Genomic DNA, 23,765 nt, shown 5'->3' with positions numbered 1-23,765 from the left:
ACTTATAACACAAGTAATTGCAAGTTTCTCGAAAAATGCTTAAACAATCACAAATGTATTATATTCCTGTTAAAGCTCATCAAAAGGCAAACACGTTGTGATATAATGTCTATAAGCACATATATTAAATCAAAACACCTAAACAAAAATAGCAATACAATTCGAGTAGAGGCTTCAGGCCGTTGAAATCGCTCCTTTTGTGTTCTAATTATACAAGAAAATACAATAATTTTACTATACATGTTAAGAGAATATATTGTTCCTTTACCATAAAGCACCAGCACTTTATTAAAGGGCGGTGATAATCTGAAATTTCATGGATTAATGAGGGCCACAAACACAGGTCTAATGAGCCCTGTTGTAAAATTGAGGTTCAGACTAAAGGGAGCGGAGGGGGGTGATGTAGGGCGCGTCTGGATCCGAGCGGCTCGAACCTGTCGTTAACTATACACTAAACGTACACTATGGTCAGGGGCTTTGGCAACTAAGGAGAGAAAGGCATTCGACAATAAAACCGGCTAGACATGTATAAGAACAAATGGCGTAGGAAAATATGCACATAAGATTGATGCAGCTACAAACTACAAATGGCCTGCCAGATCCAGATGACAGAAGTTTACGCTTGGGAGTAATATTTTCGAATTTCATGTTCTGTTCAATCTGTTGTGATGAAAATTTTACTTAATCTTACACTACGTACAAGACGTTAGTAGATTCTGTGATGGTGCTTGCAAGCCTTGCATGTATACTTAGGCCTACTGACTGATACTTACGAACTATCGCTTAGATCGAAAAGCTTAGAAGCACGCCTATAATAAAGATGTACATTTCGGCTACTGAAAAAGCCTACATTTAGGCCTAATTGTTTAATTTGATTGGTAAGAACACGAGAATCACAAGAACAAACACACAATTTGTAGGCTTGTGATGCAATAAAACAATTCAACAGACCCAACTGTATGGGGAGATGATTGTATGCACATACCCCCACGTAAAATGAAGAGGGGATGTATCACACCCATCTCCCCAGGATCTACGTCCCTGTGTGTATACAATTTTCTCTTCAGAAAGTTTAACGTGATGGTTATGACGGTCGGGATCGAAACACTGCCCAAACATATTCGCCCCTTCCAGCTTCTAGGGTTATATTATTACTGCCAAGCCTACTATTCTCTGGTAGAGAGTCGGCAGTAGGTTCTGGCGGCCAATTGTCTTCCCTGTAGCCAGTAGTTCAAAATTAGGGTGGGCAATAGGTAAACTTTAATAGCTTTGCCACAAAAGAAAAAAAGAACAACAACAAAAACAAACAATGATATACAGTCAGAAGTATATACAAAATTATTTTATTTTGTTAATGGTTTGTTTGGCTATCAAAGCCTCACAAGTACAAAACTAACGGAAGTGGAATGTCATAAATATACAATTATTTACAAAATTCATTGTGCAGTCTTAAAAGACGATGCGCATCATACAAAAATACATTACGTTGAGTATTCAAACTTTCTCATAATCTAGACTTCGGACAATTTAAAATGTAAACTAATTCTACAAAAAAATATTAAATGAAAACTTGAAAAGAGCTACTTATTGATATACAAGATCAACACGTTAACTTTCCAGTGCAGGTCTAAAATGTCGTATTAAAAATTACCATTTTTATTATATTAAGCTTTATATTTCAAACTAATTATAATTTGATTAGAAAGTTATAATTTAAAGTATATGTAAAGGATGTTGATGGTATTAGCCAGTATGGAAACAACTGCTTAATACTACCTCTTTCTTAAAGTTTTAAAAATACGATTTTTAAAAATATTTTTGGAGCATTTTAACGTCACCTGGACATTTTCTTAAATCGCACGTGCAACATTTAACACGAGAGAAGGTTTAACGTTAAATTTTAACAGTAGATGAATGTTTACTTTTTATATTTTGTTATTCTATAATTAGTAATTCTGGATATTGTAGATAGCGGCCTATGTACACAAGGAATTTCAAAAAATTAAAGACGTTTTACCAAATTTCAATATGATGTAAGGTAATGTACGTCAATAGTTGAGTTTGTTAGTAAGATTTGGTAGATGTAGATAAAAGATATAATATAATTAAATGTATTACCCCATTGCTTTAAAATTTAAAATTGTACATTAAAGAATAGGATAGAAATATAGTTATGTACTGATCAACATGTTGCGCAAAGAATTAACTATTCTTTATTTTTTATATTGATTGACATCTGCCCATTTTGTTAGATCCATACGAGGTATGGCGTTATTATGACACTCCACACGTGGATTTCTGGAAAGAGAAAAACATTTCGAATTAACAATCTGAAGATTTATTTTGGATTTATTTAGAAGCTTCGAGATAGGCTTTTTAGGTTAACCGTTTTTATTCAAATATGTAGTTATCAGTGGTTTCAAATATGTGAAAATTCTATTTTTGTCATTTTTTTACCTCACTGAAAATGAAGTTGAAAATTGGTCACTTGTTTTTATGATGGAATAATGAAGTCAGTATAACGAAAATATAATTAATGCACATTTATTACAATATCGGATTTAATTGAATGGTCTAAAAGTAGTGAAGAGCAAAAAAATTGAACAGTTGCTGAGAACTCATAATTATATAAATAGCAATTACTTAAACATACATAATTTAATATAATTTGCCCTGGAAGTTTCCACATCATTTCTTGTTCAGTCAAAGTGAACAATCGATTAATAACGATGTACATCAGCAGCGACAACAAAAATATTTCTTATTTTTGAAATGTTCTGTCACAAACTAAGTTGATAACCGTATTATAGGTAAGCAACCAGTGCATACAGCATTAGTCAAAAAATACGTATTTTTGCAAGGTCAAATGGAATTTTTTGGTTCATATATTATTAAGTGTTTGAATAAGTTCTGTTTTGAACTATGAAAGTTAAACTGAACTGACTAAAAATCTACAAAACGGTTTATTGTATTTGATGAGACGACAAACAAAATATTAACTAATTCTGATGAGGAATTAAATATAAAAGTACATTACCTAAAGAACTTCAACCTGTTAATGATAAGTAATCCCAAAGAAAAACTTTTTCAGCCCTAAAGTGTTTGGAGGTTCATCTCGTAATGTTATGAAACATTTAAAATATTAACTGATGAGGAATTAAAGAGATTAACTTATACAGGGCCTGACATGGCCAGGTGGACAAGGCACTCAACTCGAGATATGAGGGTGGCGGGTTCGAATCCCTGTCACACCAAACATGCTTGCCCTTTCAGCCATGAGGGCGTTATAATGTGACGCTCAATCCCACTATTCGTCGGTAAAAGAGTAGCACAAGAGTTGGTGTTAGTTTTACACTACTAAATAAGGACGGCTAGCGCAGATAGCCATTGTGTAGCTTTGCGAGAAATTCAAAACAAACAAACCAAACTAGATGAATTAAAATCATTAATTTATTATTAACTGATTATAATTTTAAAATATCAACATATTCTGACTGATGAGGAAATTTAAAGTTCAACTTACTGTATCTGATGAGCAGTTAGCATTGTATTAATCTGAATTGTGTCCATTTCATCAGCGTTGTCGCACATTACTCGACATAACATCACCTTTTTTAACTCCTGTAGTTGTTCTAAAATAACAAAAGATGTAATAACAAGAAGCCAGAGTAGTTTAGTTTTGATATCATGTATGTCATTAATCGAAAATCTGTACTATTCCATAAATTTCATTTAAATTAGTTTTAGTTCCCGATGATTTGGTTTTATCCAGTATAGAAAGTATGTTTTTAACATTTTAATTAACTACGATGGTGATTTTTAAGAAGATTTTTGTCGATTAAACTGTTCACTGTGGAAACATTTTAAAAAAACTTATATGATCAACCAAAGTGATATTTTAATATAGTTTCCAGATAATGTTTTTATTTCTTAATGGCTGTTTCTATATTTTACTTCTTCAGGAATCAATAAATGAAACACTTCAAACCTGTAAAATAATTGAATCACTATAAATAAGTCAACAACTGATAGATAAAATGTATCTCTATTCTATCATAATATTAAATTTTGGCTATCTTGGATAACTTCAATAATGCGTATTCAACCAAAGTGAAAATCTGCCTAAGAGTTACAGGAGACGTCTGTAAAGTGTATAAAAACCTAACCAAACGTATACGTGAATCGCCTGCTTGTTATAGTTTATGACAAAAAATTGCCAATAACTGTTTAATTCCAATTATTCAGAGCTAGCAAGTTATCTTTCAGTGACTGCTAATGAAATTAATTTTCAATCCTAAGTGATAAAATACACTTTTAATTTACAATTCATAAAAACGTAGCATCTTTTACATATTTCTATAAAATATGAATTTACATTTTAGTTTATAAAAATGTCAAAGTCTTTTAACAATTGGAATCTGGAGATCATCAGTATAACTGTTTCATTCTAAAACCTGTAGGTAATTTTAGGTTAGGTAATAAGAAAGATTCAGATAATAAAAAGTGCGTCATCTATGAAACAACTTCTCTTGACTTTTTTGTTTTCATTGGATTATTCTTTTATACAATCTTAAAATTTTTAACTTTTGAGATAGTAAGTATTACTACACGAAAAAGCAAGTGCTTCAAAAATGATTCTTTAGTTATTTAAACAAGTGTAAATGACAAGGTGTATAGAATAAATGAAAGTGTAAACATCCCAGTTACAGAACGAAGGGTTCTCTTACCAGGTGAAAATGATGAGGGCCAGCCCGAGTTTTCATACCAAAAGCGATCACCACGTCTAATATTGGCAAACTGCTCACCGATCAGACAAGAAAATGTTGGGCCTATGACGGCATTTGGCAAAGGATACTCAGAGATTCCAGCACTCCATAAGTCAATATCGTCAACATTCCTAAAATAAAAGATGTTAAAAAGGAACTCTTGACAAAGCTGAAAAACTATTCTATAAGAATAGGCAACTAGTTAAATAATACACTGTAAACAGCTATGATGTCTTGGTTATAATAAGTGAAACTTATAAACATTCATTTGGAAAGTGCAATAAAACCGTTTTATAGTTGTATAAAAATTCAGTAAGTGTTTCAAATGACACGATATATTTGAAACGATCATAAATATTTCAGTAACTAATATAAATTATGAAAATAATAAATTTAGAAATCGAAACGAATCTCAGCGTAATATTTATTATATATAAACGCTGCAATCATAGTTTGCTTATAAATAGTAAATGTATTTTTGAAAAAAAAATCATGGATAGAGAATTTTCAGTATGTCTTTTCATGTCGATAAAAAACTTAAAATGACAATAAAACAAGAAAATAGGTGTTATATTCCGTTCAAATATCGGGCGTGCGTTTACTAACGATAAATGCGAGAAACATTCAAGGCGAGCAAAATAACTAACGATGCTTAGACGATCAGTTAAATGTTTGGTCGTAGCATTGAACAGTTCTCACTCGTCTTGATACACCAACGTTTATTTAACAAGTTTAATTTATACGGAAGAGGAATATACTCATAGAGAAATCTCACTTGTAAATTTGTGAATATCTGTGTAGGGTTTTGTTAGGCATAACACCGATTAAATCATAAAAGTTTCGTGCTTTCGGAAGACCGCAGTAGCCTCTGTAGTAATTGTAACCAGGTATACCATGCTCCCGACCACGTTGAATGTTGAGAGCAGCCAAATCCATGCCAAATCTTTCTCCTGGTTTTTCAAACAGGTGGTTTGTTACCTACGAAACAATAATTAAAGTACATATACAAATGTAATATAGAGCCAGGTTAGAATTATCCATGTACTGCAATGCATTCTAAAATACATTGTTTAGCTATATGTAACAATGTGTATATTATTTAGGACATTAGTCACTAATAACTGTACGCTTATCTCTTTCGATTCATCCTACTAAACTTCTGTCATAACTCATAAACATAATTTTTCATGTATAATAATGACGTGTGAGACCTATTTCCGTAGATCACTCTCTCACTAAAATATTAAATTTCACCCTTACCACACTCCAGTTTGCACAAAAGTTTTATGTCTTTCCTTTATGTGTGATGTCTTTTATGCACACATATCACAAATGTAACCATATTTTAATAAAAAACTTTGATAGCAAATACATACACACATGTTCAATTTTAGTAAACGTTTATATGATTGATCTAAGTGATGTTTTACTTTGAACTTCTCTTTTTCACACGATATTCTATCTTTTGTTAAGTTACTTCTAAAAATGTGCAATTATATTTATATTTACTAGTAAATATTTATTTAATATATGACAGTTATTATTTACAGTAGCAATAAGATCACTATAAAATGGAATTATTTGTATATATACAAATTCTTTTAACTTCTGCGAAAGAGCATTAAAATAAACAGTAAACTTCAAAAAATAATTTTATAGAAAACAAAATAATTAATTATTTTTTATTATTATAAAATTTTACTTGATATAAATGAATCCTAGCCTATGTAATAATAGTGCGGTATAAATCAGTATACAATTGGTTGATTCAAACAACAATATTTAGTCTGATTAATTTTGTTATTTAGTTTACAAGTATAGTCTTTTACTCACTACTAAAATACATTAAATGTTTAGATAACGTGTGACTATCAATTATTTTGTAGCAGATTAACTGTAGTGAGAAACAAAGAACAGAACAGGTGTCGGCATCATATTTCCTTCACTGAATTTCACGTTTTGGTGATGAAAATATGTTAAGAAATAAATTAAATATATTATTGTTCTTCCCAACAATGTTTTTATCTATCACTTTGAGGAAAGTAATTCGTCAAGGGTGCAACAATTTTCGTTTACAATAGTATTAATTCACTAATAAGTTTTATGAATATACTTTTTTCAAGTCTATTTTTCTATCAGCTTATAAAAGCACATTACTGCCACTATATACTGAGATCCTACGTGTAACAACATAGACGTTGTTTTGATCATCAGTCAATAACTGTACACTGACCTCCTTAGTAACCTCAGGATCCATTCTATTAGATTCCTGGTTGATTAATCCCATGATAAAACTGTTAATCATCCCTGGTTTATAGAGCTCGTAAGGTTGTCGCAGTTGTTTTGCCAGACGAACTGATTCTAACGTTGTGTAAAAGTAAGATAGAATGTAAACAATAAAACGGTTGTATGCTTTGATAGTATAAATTTCTGTACACATACTACGTGTCTATTGATTGATTATTCTATTTATATATTGAACTATTTAAATGCATGAATAGAACGTTGTCTAAGAACAAATGTACAGCAAAATTGACGTCTAAATAATTTGTTAGTTCCTAATAATTGTACTTTTACATCTAACACTGTCTAAAGAATTTGTTAGTATTTATAATTACACTTTACAACTAACACTGTCTAAATAATTTGTTAGTTATTAATCATTATACTTTACATCTAACACTGTCTAAAATTTTTGTTAGTTCCTAATAATTATACTTTACATCTAACACTGTCTAAATAATTTGTTAGTTATTAATCATAACACTTTACATCTAACACTGTCGAAAGAATTTTTAGTTCCTAATAATTGTACTTTTACATCTAACACTGTCTAAAGAATTTGTTAGTATTTATAATTACACTTTACAACTAACACTGTCTAAATAATTTGTTAGTTATTAATCATTATACTTTACATCTAACACCGTCTAAAGAATTTTTAGTTCCTAATAATTATACTGTATATCTAACACTGTCTAAAATTTTTGTTAGTTCCTAATAATTATACTTTACATCTAACACTGTCTAAAGAATTTGTTAGTTATTAATCATAACACTTTACATCTAACACTGTCCAAAGAATTTTTAGTTCCTAATAATTACACGTTGCATCTAACACTGTCTAAAGAATTTGTTAGTTCCTAATAATTATACTTTACATCTAACACTGTCTAAAGAATTTTAGTTCCTAATAATTATACTTTACATCTAACACTGTCTAAAGAATTTTTAGTTCCTAATGATTACACATTACATCTAACACTCTCTAAAATTTTTGTTGTTAGTTCCTGATAATTATACATTACATCTAACACTATCTGAAGAATTTGTTAGTTCCTAATAATCATACTTTATATCTAACATTGATATATTACATAATATAAACCTCTATAGGAATACCAAACAAAGAAAAATCAAATGAAAAATAAAAAAGTCATGTGAATCTACCAGTTCCACCTAATGATTTTATAACGGACCCTATTGTAGCATCCTGTGATATAAAAAAGAAAGCATACCAAAAAACAATATATGTTATTAATACTGAAACATATAGTTTTTAGTGATATCTACATAATTAAATGTAACACTCTAAAATTTTTATATACGTTTAAACTCGGTGTCTTCCAACTAAACACTGAATTTAGCTAATATCAAAGATTGAAAATACTGCAGTGTCATCTACCAAACGCATCGTGAAACTCGATAAAGTAGTTGGGACGGCAAAAAATTTCAATTCGAACTAAAGAATAAATAAATGATATCGCCATCTCATTATAAAACTGATTATTGTATCTAATTAATATCGAAGAATAAACAATATTCTTCCATTTACCGAGTTTATCATGAAACTTGTTGTAGCGGTCGGTGGCGTCGGTAAGAAGACTGTGTCCAAAGCGGAAAGCTGCATTCTGGAAAGCTGTGCGGATTCCAGAGTTGATTTTAGGGTTGTACCCTTCGTAGTAACCCTTTACAAAAAAAACCTAACAGTTAGAACTATCTAAAATTGTCATAAGATATTAATTTGTCATACTAATAAATATTAATTTTAGGGAAAACAATTCATGAAGGCAAGTACCAATCTCATTAAATTACAGAGTGAAATTTCGAATTTCAGTTATCACAGATTTCTGTAAAAAAATGTTAAACTGGAAACACCAGGTGATGCGATAGTTGGGTTCTCAATATAAAATATTCTTTTTTAAAAATACTTTTTATCTCTAGTCGATATTGGTGCCTACTTGTATTTTAACTTATTTTTCGTTGTGAAGCACAGAACTGCACAATGGGCTATTGTGCTGTGCTCACTACAGGCAACAAAACCAGATTTTTAGCATTATAAGCTTTCAGACTTGCCGATGAGTCGTTAGTGGGCACCAACACATATACCTTACGATATTGTCGTATGATCGTAAAATTATAGAATCCACATGTTTATTAAAATTAATTTAGAGTATGAAAATTAAATTTTTTCTTAACTGAAAAACAAATCCACAATCACTAAACAAGATTAAATGTTTAATCTGTGTTGTTTTTTTTTTTAAATATAGAGTTAAATATTACCATGAATGCCTAAAATATATTTTCAAACGGGTTGCGAAACGTATGTAAAATATCAACATTTACAGTCTAAGTCAACAGACTAAAGAAATGTGTGTTATGTATGTTACAGTTTTACTACAAATTACTAAAAATATTTAGTTTAACTACAATGTTAAATTTGCATCAAAATACATGCAATTTTTTTGTGAAATGTAAGGAAGCTAATACCCCCTATTGTCCCTTCCTGGGAGCGCCCAAGCATATTAGTGCTTTACTCTAATGAAACTTTGATAGATGCATAGTTATCACCGAGTTATCGTACTAATAATATGATGTATACTTTTGTCATTCCTTAAAATTACAGAACTTCCTCTTACCGATGTTTGTCCATATGCCTGGCATGGCCGAGCGCGTAAGGCGTGCGACTCGTAATCCGAGTGTCGCGGGTTCGCGACAGCGTCGCGCTAAACATGTTCGCCCTCCCAGTCGTGGGGGCGTTATAATGTGACGGTCAATCCCACTATTCGTTGGTAAAAGAGTAGCCCAAGAGTTGGCGGTGGGTGGTGATGACTAGCTGTCTTCCCTCTAGTCTTACACTGCTAAATTAGGGACGGCTAGCACAGATACCTCTCGAGTAGCTTTGTGCGAAATTCCAAAAAAAAAAAAAACAAACTGTTTGTCCATCAATAAGACTACATTTGAACTTGATGAAATATACAAAAGGTTATCACTTTGTTCCTTATGAAGAAAGGTCTACCTTTTGAAAGTGCTCGGTTCATCCAGTTTCCTATTTTTATCTTCAATTGATATTTGAACCTACGCGTTTTCTTAACATCATGAACATACACAAAGAGTGTAATAAAAACTGTGAGCGTGTGTTTTTCTTTAACAAAACCATATCAGGCTATTTGCTATGCTCACCGAGTGGAATCGAACCTTTGACTGCAGCATTGTGTTTGTTTGTGTTTTCATTACGCGCAAAGCTACACGAGGGCTATGTACGCTAGTCGTCCCTAATTTAGCAGTGTAAGACTAGAGGGAAGGCAGCTAGTCATCACCACCCACCGCCAACTTTTGGATACTCTTTTATCAACGAATAGTGGAATTGACCGTCACATTATAACGCTCCCACGACTGAAAGAACGGGCATGTTTGGTGTAGCGGGAATTCGAGCCCCCGACCCTCGGATTATGAGTCAAGTGCTTTAACCATCTGGTCATGCCAGGCCATGTAGTGGAAATGAAAGAAAAATTGTTTGTTTGTTTTGTTCATGATTTCTATCTTCTCCTGTCATGTTTGTTTGTCTTGATGTAACTTAATATTTTTTTTATATTATAACAATAATAAACACCACAGTATTAATGAATGCAATTTGACATTTTCTAATGTTTCCAATGAACCCGCGACCATCAGATTACGAGTCAAACGTCTTAACTCACCTGGCCGTGAGGGGCCGTGTAGCATTGTGACACCGAGTTACCGCTGTCCCATCTGGGAACGTACTTAAAACTTAAAAATTTATGACAACCACGCCACCTGTGATGATTGTTTTGTTTGTTTTTTTGGAATTTCGCACAAAGCTACTCGAGGGCTATCTGTGCTAGCCGTCCCTAATTTAGCAGTGTAAGACTAGAGGGAAGGCAGCTAGTCATCACCACCCACCGCCAACTCTTGTGCTACTCTTTTACCAACGGAAAGTGGGATTGACTAACATTATACACCCCCATGGCTGGGAGGGCGAGCATGTTTAGCGCGACGCGGGCACGAACCCGCGACCCTCGGATTACGAGTCGCACGCCTTACGCGCTTGACCATGCCAGGCCAACCTGTGATGATTTAGTCACATTTTACCAGCGTATATTTTGAATTTAAATACAATGCCTTCATAGTTAACGGTTAAACGAATTAGGATATTTGTTTATGTTTGTATGAAAATTCACAAGTTCACAAAAACAAACAAAACTGAAAACAAGAACTATAAAAGATCTAAGAAATAAGACAACTATCGTCGGATATGATTGGAGCATTTAGTATTTCATTATCATTGCACTTACCTGTGGTTCGATTATTAGGCCATATTTCTTCATTGTTTGGGGACCCAAGATTTTTGGTAAAAATTCCGTATAAGTAATATGTTGCAACTCAGCCACAACAATATGGCGAGCCTCCTGGAAGAGGGTTTCATCCCCCCAATGGGGATTGATGTGAGTCAGAGCGTCAGCAATTCGATTGTGTTCCCTCATCCACAAGGTATGCATGACAGTCAAAATTACCTGTTCGTTCACACGTACGTCGCCTAGGTAACGAGAACGTTAATTTTGTAAGCTACTAAACAGTAAAGCAAAAGGGAATAAATAGAAATAATTATTTTTTTGTTTAATATTTTGTTGTTGTGAAAGTACTTGAGAAATTTTAAAGCTTCTATTTAAACTTACCAGCATCGAAACAGTAAATATTTCTGGGCCGTGCTGTGCAACCGACGTCAGGGTCCACCATTTTCATAGGAAGAAAGTCTTTTAGTCCTAACTCATGGTACAGCGGTAGGGTCTTTAAACGACCTGAAAAATAATAATAATAAAAACAACGTTAAATAACGAAACTAGTAAAATTTGTATGTGTACCTAGTTGATCAAATTAAGTTATATGTAGACACAAACTTTTGTGTGAATAATTATCGTTAAAATTATTATAACACTTTGATGCGCAAAAATTTAATCGAAAGTGATTTTTTTCCGTCTTGTTTTAAGGTAATGATCTTCTGTGGTTCAAACGAATGTTTCTGTAATAAAACCCGAGTACCAAATAACTGAAGAAAACTCTGACAATGAGGTACAGTAGCTTAGTTTCATTTATGACACTTATTACACATATGAATCACGACTTCGGAAGGTTGTAAAACTAGTTGAACTTTAAGTCACTGATGTAGTTCCTTTGCACGGTTTGTTTTTTGTGTGTATGTGGTATAAAAATAGGTCTATAAAGGGGAAATTCTTTCTATCTTATTGTAGACTTTTACCTAACATGGGCTAAATGATGCTGTATGTTTTAAGAACCTACACAGTCAAACTTGAAATAAGGGCTAACTAAACCTACCTCCCCGGTATTCACGTAGCCTGCTTGCTACTTCGTGTCTGCTTCCGTAGATGAAATTACCGTCGATATATGAAGATATTGTGTTGATGTGAGAACGAGGACCTGGTTGAAATATCACATTATTAGCTAATAGCCATACAAATAAAGTTTAAGATGAGTTCTTGTGATATCAAGACTGATATAAATTAAAGTTAATAAATCGGTACTATGTACATTGAATCGATCATTTTGTACTTAACTGAAGTATTTGTATTCTTATTACACATCCCAAGAGTTGCAGCTTACATTTGAAAGGTATAGGAACATGACGTTTTTATTATTTTAATTCACACTGAAATTTACTCGAGCGACAATACTGGTTAATTCTGTGTGTTTGAATACTTAAAGGAACGAAATAAACACCTACCGAGAGTGCAGCCGGGCCTCACTCCTGGTAGAATCCGAGCAAAGTCCATACACTGTCGGTTAAAGAACTTGTAGAAGGGGTCGTTGTGTGGAATGTCAATGACGAGGCAGTTGGGATGTCTGTGTTCTGGTGGGTACTTGCAACATTCGATGTCCATTTTGCGCTCATCTAGTGAAAACCAAATTGGTGGAAATGATTTGGTTTGTTTTGAATTTCGTGCAAAGCTACAAGAAGATTATCTTTGCTAGCCGTCCCTAATTTAGTAGTGTAAGACTAGAGGGAAGGCAGCTAGTCATCACCACCCACCGCCAACTCTTGGGCTACTCTTTTACCAACGAATAGTGGAATTGGCCGTAACATTATGACGTCCCCATGGCTGAAAGCGCGAGCATGTTTGGTGTAGCGGGGATTCGAACCCCCGACCCTCGGATTTCGAGTCGAGTGCTTTAACCACCTGGTCATGCCAGGCCATGTAGTGGAAATGAAAGAAGAATTGTTCGTTTGTTTTGTTCATGATTTCTATTTTCTCCTGTCATGTTTGTTTGTCTAAATGTAACTTAATAGTTTCTTTATATCATAACAATAATAAACACCACAGTATTAAGGAATGTAATTTAACATTTTCTCATGTTACCAAGTATTATAAAGTTAAGCTTGTGACTTACACTCTAGCCATGAATAATTTCTTTAAAGTATAAAACTGTTATACTGTTTTAGCCCTTTTGATTTGTTTTTGAATTTCGCACAAAGCTACTCAAGGGCTATCTGCGCTAGTCATCCCTTATTTAGCAGTGTAAGACTAGAGGGAAGACAGCTAGTCATCACCACCCACCGCTAACTCTTGGGCTACTGTTTTGCCAATGAATGGTGGGAGTGATTGTCACATTATAAAGCCTCTACGGCTGAAAGAGCGAACATGTTTGGTGTGACAGGGATTCGAACCCGCGACCCTCTGATTACGAGTCGAGTGCCTTAACCACCTGGCCATGCCGAGTCTAAAGTGAAAAGAAGAAAGGATATAAAGCTAAGTTCTCATCAAATTAATAATTAACTTAAATGCAATGGAGTATGCCAGTGAATTTGTTTTCCTTAAAGAGCACTGTACAATTATTAACTTAATTTTTCAGTGAATGAAAATATATTCACCTAAAGTAGGTGCAGCAAAGGTCAAGTCATGGTCGATCATTTGTCCCCAAGCTACCAAAATGTTGCAAAGCTGACGGTCATTCTGGCCGACGTCATGATGCATAACAAAGCTGACCACTCGAGGGCTAGGCAGTTTCGATCCATCATGAGAAGAAACACGAGGAGCAGAAATTGCTGAAATAATTAGAATACTCACGATTATCTATGAAGCGACATCAAAACTTTCTAAGGTTGTTGCTAACGAATATTCTATGAATCAGTTAGTAGTAAGGTTGGACATAATTGTCTTTTAGAAATGCTGAGCCCACTACACACACACACTTCAGTGGCTCAGCAGTAACTATAGAAGGTTACAATACTAAAATTAGGTTCTCATTATTCATAATAGACAGAGGACAGATTGTGTTACTTCGTACTTTACAGTAATCCATACAAACTTCAACAATTAAAATTGTAACTAGAAGCTTAGTTAAGTGGTCTAAACATATAAGTTATAGAATTGAAGAAAGACAGGACAATAGTACTTTTCACAAGTGTGCAATTTATTCACGACCATGATTTTGGCAATAAAGGCATCATCAGATACAGACTGACATACTTTGCAAGATGGTTTACATGTATGTTTAAACAAAGAACTGGAAATGGCTTTAATGTTCACCTGTAGACAAGTGATATAAGATGTGGGGGGAGCTTAAGTTGGTTTGGTCGTTTAGAACTTTTTCTGGATTTGCTTTTAGACCTCGATTTATTTCGAAAATCACAGACTGTCTAGATTTTTACCTTTTCCACAGATGTTTAAACTTTTGTATTTTTTTCTTGATTAAATTGGTGTTTAGTTTTAAGAAGGTGGGATGCAAAGGTGGAATCTGCTGTCCTTTATTTCCAACTTCTAGAATGTGCTTTAATTCTTCCTCCTATAGAACATTCTGTTTGACCTATGTATACACTATTGTAGTCTTGGCATGTTAATTGGTAAACACTACTGTTGCTATACCTTTTGATTCTGTCTTTGTTGTTACATAACATTTTTACAAGGTTGGTTTTACAGAAGAAAGGTGGTTTGTAGAGTTCTTTGCTCACTGTATTATACACTGGTGGCCACAATCTTAAGGCCAATGAACATAAAGAAAAAATATGCATTTTGTGTTGTTAGACTCAACCATTTATTTGAGTATAGCTTCGAAAGATGAAAATAAGAAAAGGAAAAATAAAAATAAAAACCTTTTATCATTTAATAGGGAAAATGTAAACACTATAAATATACCCTAAATACTAGCTGGTCAAAAGTTTAAGACCATACAGAAACGAAGCGTTAATCGCTAAACACGTAACGAAATTTAGTCATTTGTGTCCAAGCATTAGCTTTGTCATCATCTCCCACTGACATGTCCTGTGTTATATTGGGTAAAAACATGGCAAAGGCTAAAAAGTTGACAGAGTTTGAACGTGGTCGAATTATATCGAGCTGCAAAAGCAAGGTTTCTCTCAACGTGAATCGCTGGTGAGATTGGGTGTAGTAAAACTGTTGTTGCAAATTTCTTAAAAGACCCTGAGGGATACGAAACGAGAATTTCAAGTGGTCGGCTCGATAAGGATATCCCACCGGAGACATTTTCTACACGGCACAGTGGAGGAGGTTCCATCATGATCTGGGGTGCTTTCTCCTTCCATGGAACAATGGAGCTTCAAAAAAAAACAGGGGCGTCAAACAGCAGCTGGCTACATTGGCATGTTAAAGAAAGCATCCTTATAGACTGAAGGCCCTTGCTTGTGTAGAAATGAATGGATCTTTCAACAAGACAACGCTGCAATCCACAATGCCCGCAGGACAAAGGACTTTTTCATAGCGAATAACGTGATTCTTTTGGACCATTCAGCGTGTTCGTCCGAACTAAACCCAACTGAAAATGTTTGGAGGTGGAATGGCAAGGGAAGTCTATAGAAATGGACATCAGTTTCACACAGTGCATGATTTTCGTGAAGCCATCTTTACCATTTGTAATAACATTTCAGCCAGTCTTCTGCAAACGCTTATATGCCAAAGCGAATGTTTGAAGTTATTCGCAATGACGGCCGTGCAACTCACTACTGACACCTCTTGTTGGGCATTTCCTACTCTGTTTAGTACTTCTTTTTGGTATGGTCTTAAACTTTTGATCAGCTAGTATTCAGGCTAATTTCATTGTGTTCACATTTTCCCTATTAAATGCTAAACATGTTTTTTTATTTTTATTTTCCCTTTTCATTTTCATCTTTCAAAGCTCTACTGAAATAAGTGGTCCAGTCTAACAACGCAAAATGCATATTGTTTCTTTATGTTCATTGGCCTTAAGATTTTAGCCAGCAGTGTATATGTTTTGTGAGCTGGTTTTTCAATGTAGCTACTCTTAAACCATTTCTTTTTGTTGTCGTTTGGTACAGTATGTAGTATATTGATTTTAAATTTATAGATTTCAATTTTTTTCAACAACAAGGTGATAATAACTTTATTTTATAACCATTGTTAACAGCTCTTTGTTTTGTAGTCTCCATATGGTAAGGGTATAGTGATAAGGCTATGTAACAAACTATGGAACACGACAAATCTGTGAGATATTGGAAGTATTGAATAATTGTGGGTGATGAAAAGTCGATTTTCTGAAGATATTGAAAGATTTACGTTCATACTGAAGTCCAGAGAACTAATGTTTCCTTGGTTGGGTATATCTTATTACAGATAAGTTTTAATATTTTTCATATCATATGTTCCTTGCTTTTACATTTAATAAATTGTTATAGATATAAAGTTTAGCACAAAAGTTTGCAATTAATTTTACTTTTTTATTTTATGATTAAAACTCAAAATTTATAAACCTAATCTTAAATTAGCTTATAAAAATAATCTTTGTTTAACTAAGAGTAAAAATAAATATTATATATATATTTCAAGACGGCTGGCATGAATATTAAATCTTTTAAACCGTCTTGAAATATATTTTTACTTCGAGTGGGTTTCTTGTCTTCACGATATTTTATGTATGGCTTTTTGACTATATACGTTTTATATTTTACCATAATATCTCTTATGTTGATTAAATTATTTTACTTTTTGTTGTTATACTAAAGTAGGTCACCTTTAAAGTCACTTACCGTCTCTGTAGACAGGCGGAACATAACGGATCATTGATGACCGAGCGCTTCCCCAAGAAGGATGTTCAAGGTTGTTGCACATGCCGGTTAGTGTTCGATAACGGCTCAGTTCACATTTCACACGAGTTAAGAAAGTAGGGCAAATTTCCTTCGCTATTGTTTTGGTTGTGTCAACTTGCGGCAAACCGTTTATTATAGCTTCAAACGACAAACGGAACCTTCAGAAGAAAAGTAATACTGATTTATGACGTCCAAAATGAAATAAATACTATATGCTGTAATTTATTTCATTGCTGCAACGCTAAAATACGGGGCTCGATTTTCTGGGGTGGACACAGCAGATATCTCAATGTGGCTTTGCTCAAAAACTAAAACAAGCAAGCTTTTAAATGATAACTGGTAAAAAATAAAGGACGCAGTGGACTGTTTTAACTCTTCTGTCATATTTGTATTAGGTTAACTAGATTTAATTGAAGTGTGTGATAAACTTTAAATAAAAGTGTCCAAATATTTATTAACTTCAAAATTGTTTTCTAGCTGCAAGTGATGTAGAGGATAATATGTAACAAAAGATATAAACAAAGATTATTTTTAAAGGTTAAAAGATATTCTGTTAACAATATGTTAATTTATTAAGAAATTAATTTTTGTAAGTGAGTATTTAATGAAATAGAAACTTCAAATCATTTATTTCAAAGTTGTCTTTGAAAGATGAAAGTTTGTTTTCAGTTTGATTTGTTTGTAATTAAGCACAAAGCTCCACAATGGACTATCTGTGCTCTGCCAACCACGGATATCGAAACCTGCATTTTAGTGTTGTAAGTCCTCAGACGTACCTCTGTGCCAATGGGGATGCTTTTCGATTTAATAAACAACGTTTTTCATAGCCACTGCGACTGGACAACGTATCAATTTTAAAACACTTGAAACAGAAAGCAGTTTTTTTCCCACATTTATTTCGAATGTGAATAAAGACAAATTATTTTCAAAAATACGAATTTATTTTAATATTATTACAATTACATCTTCACGTTAAGAACACTAAGGCTATATTTTGTAGTTTAATTTTTAAAATGCTATCAATGATTACGAAATATATGTACATACCTGTGAGCTAGAATTCGAGTAGCCTCTTCTAGAACTTCACCCACAGGCGCTATGTGTTTGGCCTCAGGATAATTGGACGATAAATCATGTATCTGAGGCGGCAGTTGGCCTGGAAGAAACGGAATAAGCTGTTAACTTGATATAAAATAGCTGTATCTAACTAAACTTAATTCTGTAATGAATGAATTTCCATATTGTACATAGGCTCCATGGTAATAACAATAGTATGCTATTACAAATTATTTAAAACAAAACCTAAAATGGGTGTTCGTTTATAGTGAAATAACTTGTACCTCGTAGCAAAATTCAGTCCTCGGCCCGACAGCTGACCTTGAAAACATAAATGACACGATATGCAGCAGTTCTTCATTTAACAGGTGACCTTGAAGGCATATATAACATAGCTATCCTTTGCCATATAGCTTGAAGACATAACATATACACACAACAAAAGTAAATATTTAAACCCACTCTTTGGTTTCCAGAACATCGGTACTTTTTGCATTTGAGTCTCTTATCTTACTGTCTTCAGAAAACAGTTCAAATAAATCAGGACCCTTTATCCTATTAATCCGGCCCGGCATGGCCGGTGGTTAAGGCACCTCGACTCGTAAGCTGAGGGTCGCAGATTCGAATCCCTGTCACACCATCATACTCACTCTTTCAGCGGGCGTTATAATGTTACGGTCAATCCCACTATTCATTGGTAAAAGAGTTGGCGGTGGGTGGTGATGACTAGCTGCCTTCCCTCTAGTCTTACACTGCTACATTAGGGACGGCTAGTGCAGATAGCCCTCGTGTAACTTTGCGCGAAATTCAAGACAAACCAAACGTAATGATCCCTTGGGTGGTTTTATAAACTTCTGTAATGTCATCTTTTATTATTCTTTTCTTAAAAAAAAAGTCAAGAGGTCTTAACCTGCCCATATAAGATAACCCTCCTTTTCCCAGAATCAGTACAGTAGAGCTTCCTTTGAATTTCTTCTAATAAGTCAATATCTCTTCTTAGATGAGCACACCAAAACTGTACACAATATATCCAGTGAGGCCAAGCCAGTGGTTTTTATAGAGATATAATTACCTCTCTTGTCTTATAATCGCTATGCCCATAAACACACCCTTAAATTGTGTTAGCTTAATTATAAGTAGCAGAACACTCCTTCTAAGGCTAGAATGATTTAGTCACTACTACTGTAAGGTCCCTTTTATTGAGTCACACCCAGTGAGTGATGCCCACAGTAATGTTCTGGTCAGGGAAAATTCTTTTGTTTGTCCCCTTTTTCTTACAGAGATTTTGGTTCAATTTTTAACTGGACTCTCTTACCCTGAGTTCTCAACATTTACACCATTTTTTTTTTTCTGTAAATTCAATGTGTAGCTTATGCCTTAAAGGAACACTTATTTTATATTTAAAGTCAAATGACAAACAATCAACATTGCTTTAATTTCAGCATCATTTCATAACTAACGAGCTAAACACTTCCAATAAAGAACTGATTGAAAGGAAATATCTGGACTAGTAATAAAAAGTATTCAAAAGAAAGTGAGTAACAACAATAAAGTACATTAAACCAGTAACAAAATTTCAGATTAGGAATACTTACCATACCGCGCCCGAGCTTCGTGAATAGCACCGTTAATGTCATCATAGGTAATGCATATTTCGCCATATCTTGATGAGGCAGCTACTTTTAAGCTGAAATTATAGTTGTTATTTTTTACATAAACTTTCGACAACTTTACAAATAAATATATGTATATACAAGTGCTTTCAATTTTATTGGATTTTCTTTTACACAACACACACCTTGGTCATGAAACCTGATAAGAATCTTTGCCAATCTAATTAATATATATGTACGTAGAAAATCAGTCTTCATACACACATTCACACACTTATATGCACATACACATTGATCATATGATAAGTACAGAACTAAACATTAAGAAACTTATCATTATTCACTTACACAAATGTTTAACTTGCAGAATGAAAGCGAAACCTTTATTTTTATAGTTACTAAGCATCTTTTACATAAGTATGGCACTAAAAGTATACTGTATCAAAATTAACGAAACTAAGTCGTAGTATTTATTGTTGTGTTAAAGTAATTGAATCTAATTACTTGATAAACGTGTTGAAAAATAATTGATACCTAACAGGAATTTTCTCAAAAAAGAAACTGGTGCACAAATTGTAGAAAACTCAAAAAAATAGACAAATTGATAAAATTATAATTAAGGGTTGATCGTTTCCAAAGTTAAGAACTTTGGTAAAATTGGACCACGTTTTTGCCAGCTAATGCATTACACAGTATAAAACAAAACTAAGCCTATCAGAAAGACAAATTATCCAAATACAACTAACTTGCCGGATATGTGTATTTAGTATAATGTTTACAGTTATGGCATATTTAAGCACCTCATGTGACCACGAACACTGTAACTGGTATCCATATTAACGTACAGAATACGCTGAGCCATTCAGTTATCAACCTTTGTCTGAATATTAGATCATTATGGTATCAAAGTTACTAGCTTTGCCCTTGACGGGTAGATTGTTCATTGGTCTAAAAAAATAAACTCAGGAATTTGGTGTTCTTTAATATTCTATATTGGTTTAGAATAGAAAACAACAACCAGTAGCTCTACTAGTACCCACATTTTTTTCAATAGCTTAAGAGTTGCAAAGCAAAACAGTTTTTTCCAGATAAAATTTGTTTACACTTGCCAAGTTTCACTATACAATGAATACAAGACTTTTAGATTATCTTTGGAAAATATTTTTACTTTAGCTTTAATAAATAATAGGTTGTTTCGAATAAACTAACAACTAAACGATCCAAGTGAAGAACTTATATAAACTTCTATTCTAGAAATGGTTGAGTCGCGGATTGGTCATGTGGTGGATCTTGGATGTTGGAGAAAGCAAGCTGTGTTCAAATATATGTGATTCTCCCACCTTTATACCTGGGTGTAATACAATAATGACAGTTATTTTCAACCCTTTGCGTTGATGGTGGATGGTAGGGTGTTACTGAATGACTGTCTTACTTCTGCCCAGTAGTTCAAAATTAAGTACAGCGGCACATAGCGTTAGTAGCTTTGGCATAAACACAAGCAGAGATAGATAACGTCATTTAAACACTGGTGTTCCCTTCTAAAGATCCTAAAAGTGATTTCTTGACGCTATTTGAGAGAAGCTATGTATTATACACATTATAAAGAGTATAAACAACGAATCTTGGAAAAGCGATTCTGATTTTGAATTTCGCGCAAAGCTACTCGAGGGCTATTTGCGCTAGCCGTCCCTAATTTAGCAGTGTAAGACTAGAGGGAAGGCAGCTAGTCATCACCACCCACCGCTAACTGTTAGGCTACTCTTTTTACCAACGAATAGCGAGAGTAACCGTCAAATTATAACGTCCCCACGGCTGGGAGGGCGAGCATGTTTGGTGCGACCGGGATTCGAACCCGCGACCCTCGGATTACGAGTCGAACGCCTTAAGGCTTTGGTACAAGAACGCCAACATACCCCAAGCTAATCTTTAATAATGTTATACAAGTAAAAAAATACGCTAAGTCACAACCGCATACATGAAATAAAATAAAATGTTTTCGACTTTTTTCGTGTAGTATTACACGTGAGGTATTGAGGTGGTGGATGCATTTGCGCGAAATTAAAAAAAAAAACTTCAGATAATCAGAGCCTTTCACGAGTTGAAATCATGTATCAGCTGGGACCTTGGGTCCTAAAAGTGTAAATTTTATGTATGTTACAAGTGGGTTTCTAAGAGTTGGTCCTGGCTGTTATCAGTCAGGATCCTGGGCACAAAAATAGTTATATCACAAATGGAGCTTTTGTGAGTTGTAGCAGGAAGTCCTCTGAGACAATTATCCCACCTATATGTACGCAATAATGTCTGATAAATTTGTTAAGATAATTTTTTCAAGTCGTTTGAAAAGTTACTTGCTCTCAGAAAAACGCCGTGATTTAAGTGTTGAAAATATTAATTTAAAACAGCTGTCCATTTCACAAAAACTACAAATATATATATATATAAATAGCTTACAGTGTTTTTCGTTTTTATAAAATTTAATACAAAACTGAATTTACAACATGTAAAATTATCTTAATGTTTATAAATTCTCGAATTTTTATGTGTACCTTTAAAGATAGATTATACATTAAAATAAAATAACAGAAACATACTCAGGTATAAAGTTAGCGATGTATCGCAGACCTTCACTTGCAACGAATTTCGGGTGTGGTAGAGGAAACGTTTGTGGACCACCTCCAACATTTTTCTTAACGCTACGTACTATCAATGCACAATGAGGAGATAACTTCGGGTTCAGTGGGGTTGGTCTATTGAAAGGGAATACAATGACGGATTCCCCATATGTCAAGATCACTGCTGCCACTATGATCAAATACCTGAAAAACGATTATCTATTTGGTTAGAAGTGTCCACTGATCATATTTCGCTTATATAACAAAACAATAACAAATGCAGATATATAGTTTGAGGAAAATATTAAAGAGAATGATTTTATTAAATGTATTAATAAATATGAAAACTGGCAGGTAAACTAGTCAACAAATCGTATTAATGTTGACCAGCTGTTTCGATAGCTTTTCAAGCTAACAGTCAAATTTTCCATATTATGTGACGAGCTCTCAGCTAATCATGGTGACGAATTTATGACTGGCAGGAAAGGACTGTATTTTAAACTTGTATCCAGTTATACGCTTTTCTGTTTGTTTGAAAGTAACTTAAGTATACCCGCGACCCTCGGATTACGAGTCGCACGCCTTACGCGCTTGGCCATGCCAGGCCGACATTATTTAATAATAGATTAGGTAACCGATATATCAATGTTTCTAGTTAGTTAGAAACGTCTACTTATTACATAGCCGACCTTTGATTTGTTTGTTTATTTTGGAATTTCGCACAAAGCTACTCGAGGGCTATCTGTGCTAGCCGTCCCTAATTTAGCATTATAAGACTAGAGGGAAGGCAGCTAGTCATCACTATCCACCGCCAACTCTTGGGCTACTCTTTTACCAACGAATAATGGGATTGACCGTCACATATAACGCCCCCACGGCTGAAAAGGCGAGCATGTGAAAGAAGAGAGGAAATAAATGTTAAAAGTATATTTCTACATTCGAATTTTTGTTTATTTAAATATCGAATACGTATGTAAAGTTTAGAGAAGAAGTTTTTATATGTGGCTTTATATATTACCTTAGACTTTTCTTCTCATTATAAACATTTCCACATTTGTTTTAAACAAAAACAATCTTACTTTAATATTGTGTGTGGTTATTTATAGATAGTTTGGCTTGATTGCTTTTGTTTGTTTGTTTTTGAATTTTGCGCAAAGCTACTCGAGGGCTATCTGCGCTAGCCGTTCCTAATTTAGCAGTGTAAGACTACAGAGAAAGCAGGTAGTCATCACCGCCCACCGCCAATTCTTAGGATACTTAGGATAACGAATAGTGGGATTGATTATCACGTTATAACGCCCCCATGACTGAAAGGGCGAGCATGTTTGGTGTGACGGGAATT

General features: G+C 33.8%; 1 protein-coding gene across 2 annotated transcripts in view; it reads right to left on the bottom strand.

The window, feature by feature from the left end:
- Window positions 1–1,407: 1,407 nt before the first annotated feature.
- The window catches only part of LOC143224257 (peroxidase-like), a 63,472-nt gene continuing 41,114 nt past the window's right edge, over window positions 1,408–23,765 (bottom strand). For both annotated transcript variants that reach the window (XM_076452668.1, XM_076452669.1), the window contains exons 2-16: window positions 22,403–22,627; window positions 19,794–19,885; window positions 18,190–18,298; window positions 17,083–17,300; window positions 13,954–14,127; window positions 12,808–12,975; window positions 12,402–12,503; window positions 11,744–11,866; window positions 11,363–11,604; window positions 8,602–8,734; window positions 7,000–7,127; window positions 5,542–5,744; window positions 4,728–4,897; window positions 3,524–3,632; window positions 1,408–2,298 (exon numbers count right to left, since the gene is read on the bottom strand). In XM_076452668.1, the coding sequence (XP_076308783.1) occupies window positions 2,214–2,298; window positions 3,524–3,632; window positions 4,728–4,897; window positions 5,542–5,744; window positions 7,000–7,127; window positions 8,602–8,734; window positions 11,363–11,604; window positions 11,744–11,866; window positions 12,402–12,503; window positions 12,808–12,975; window positions 13,954–14,127; window positions 17,083–17,300; window positions 18,190–18,298; window positions 19,794–19,885; window positions 22,403–22,627 (2,281 nt within the window). In that variant the 3' untranslated portion in view covers window positions 1,408–2,213. The remainder of the gene's footprint in view (window positions 2,299–3,523; window positions 3,633–4,727; window positions 4,898–5,541; window positions 5,745–6,999; window positions 7,128–8,601; window positions 8,735–11,362; window positions 11,605–11,743; window positions 11,867–12,401; window positions 12,504–12,807; window positions 12,976–13,953; window positions 14,128–17,082; window positions 17,301–18,189; window positions 18,299–19,793; window positions 19,886–22,402; window positions 22,628–23,765) is intronic.

This window comes from Tachypleus tridentatus, chromosome 8, assembly GCF_004210375.1.
Source record: "Tachypleus tridentatus isolate NWPU-2018 chromosome 8, ASM421037v1, whole genome shotgun sequence".
Lineage (NCBI taxonomy): Eukaryota > Metazoa > Arthropoda > Merostomata > Xiphosura > Limulidae > Tachypleus > Tachypleus tridentatus.
This window is presented reverse-complemented; position numbering and strand designations above follow the sequence as displayed.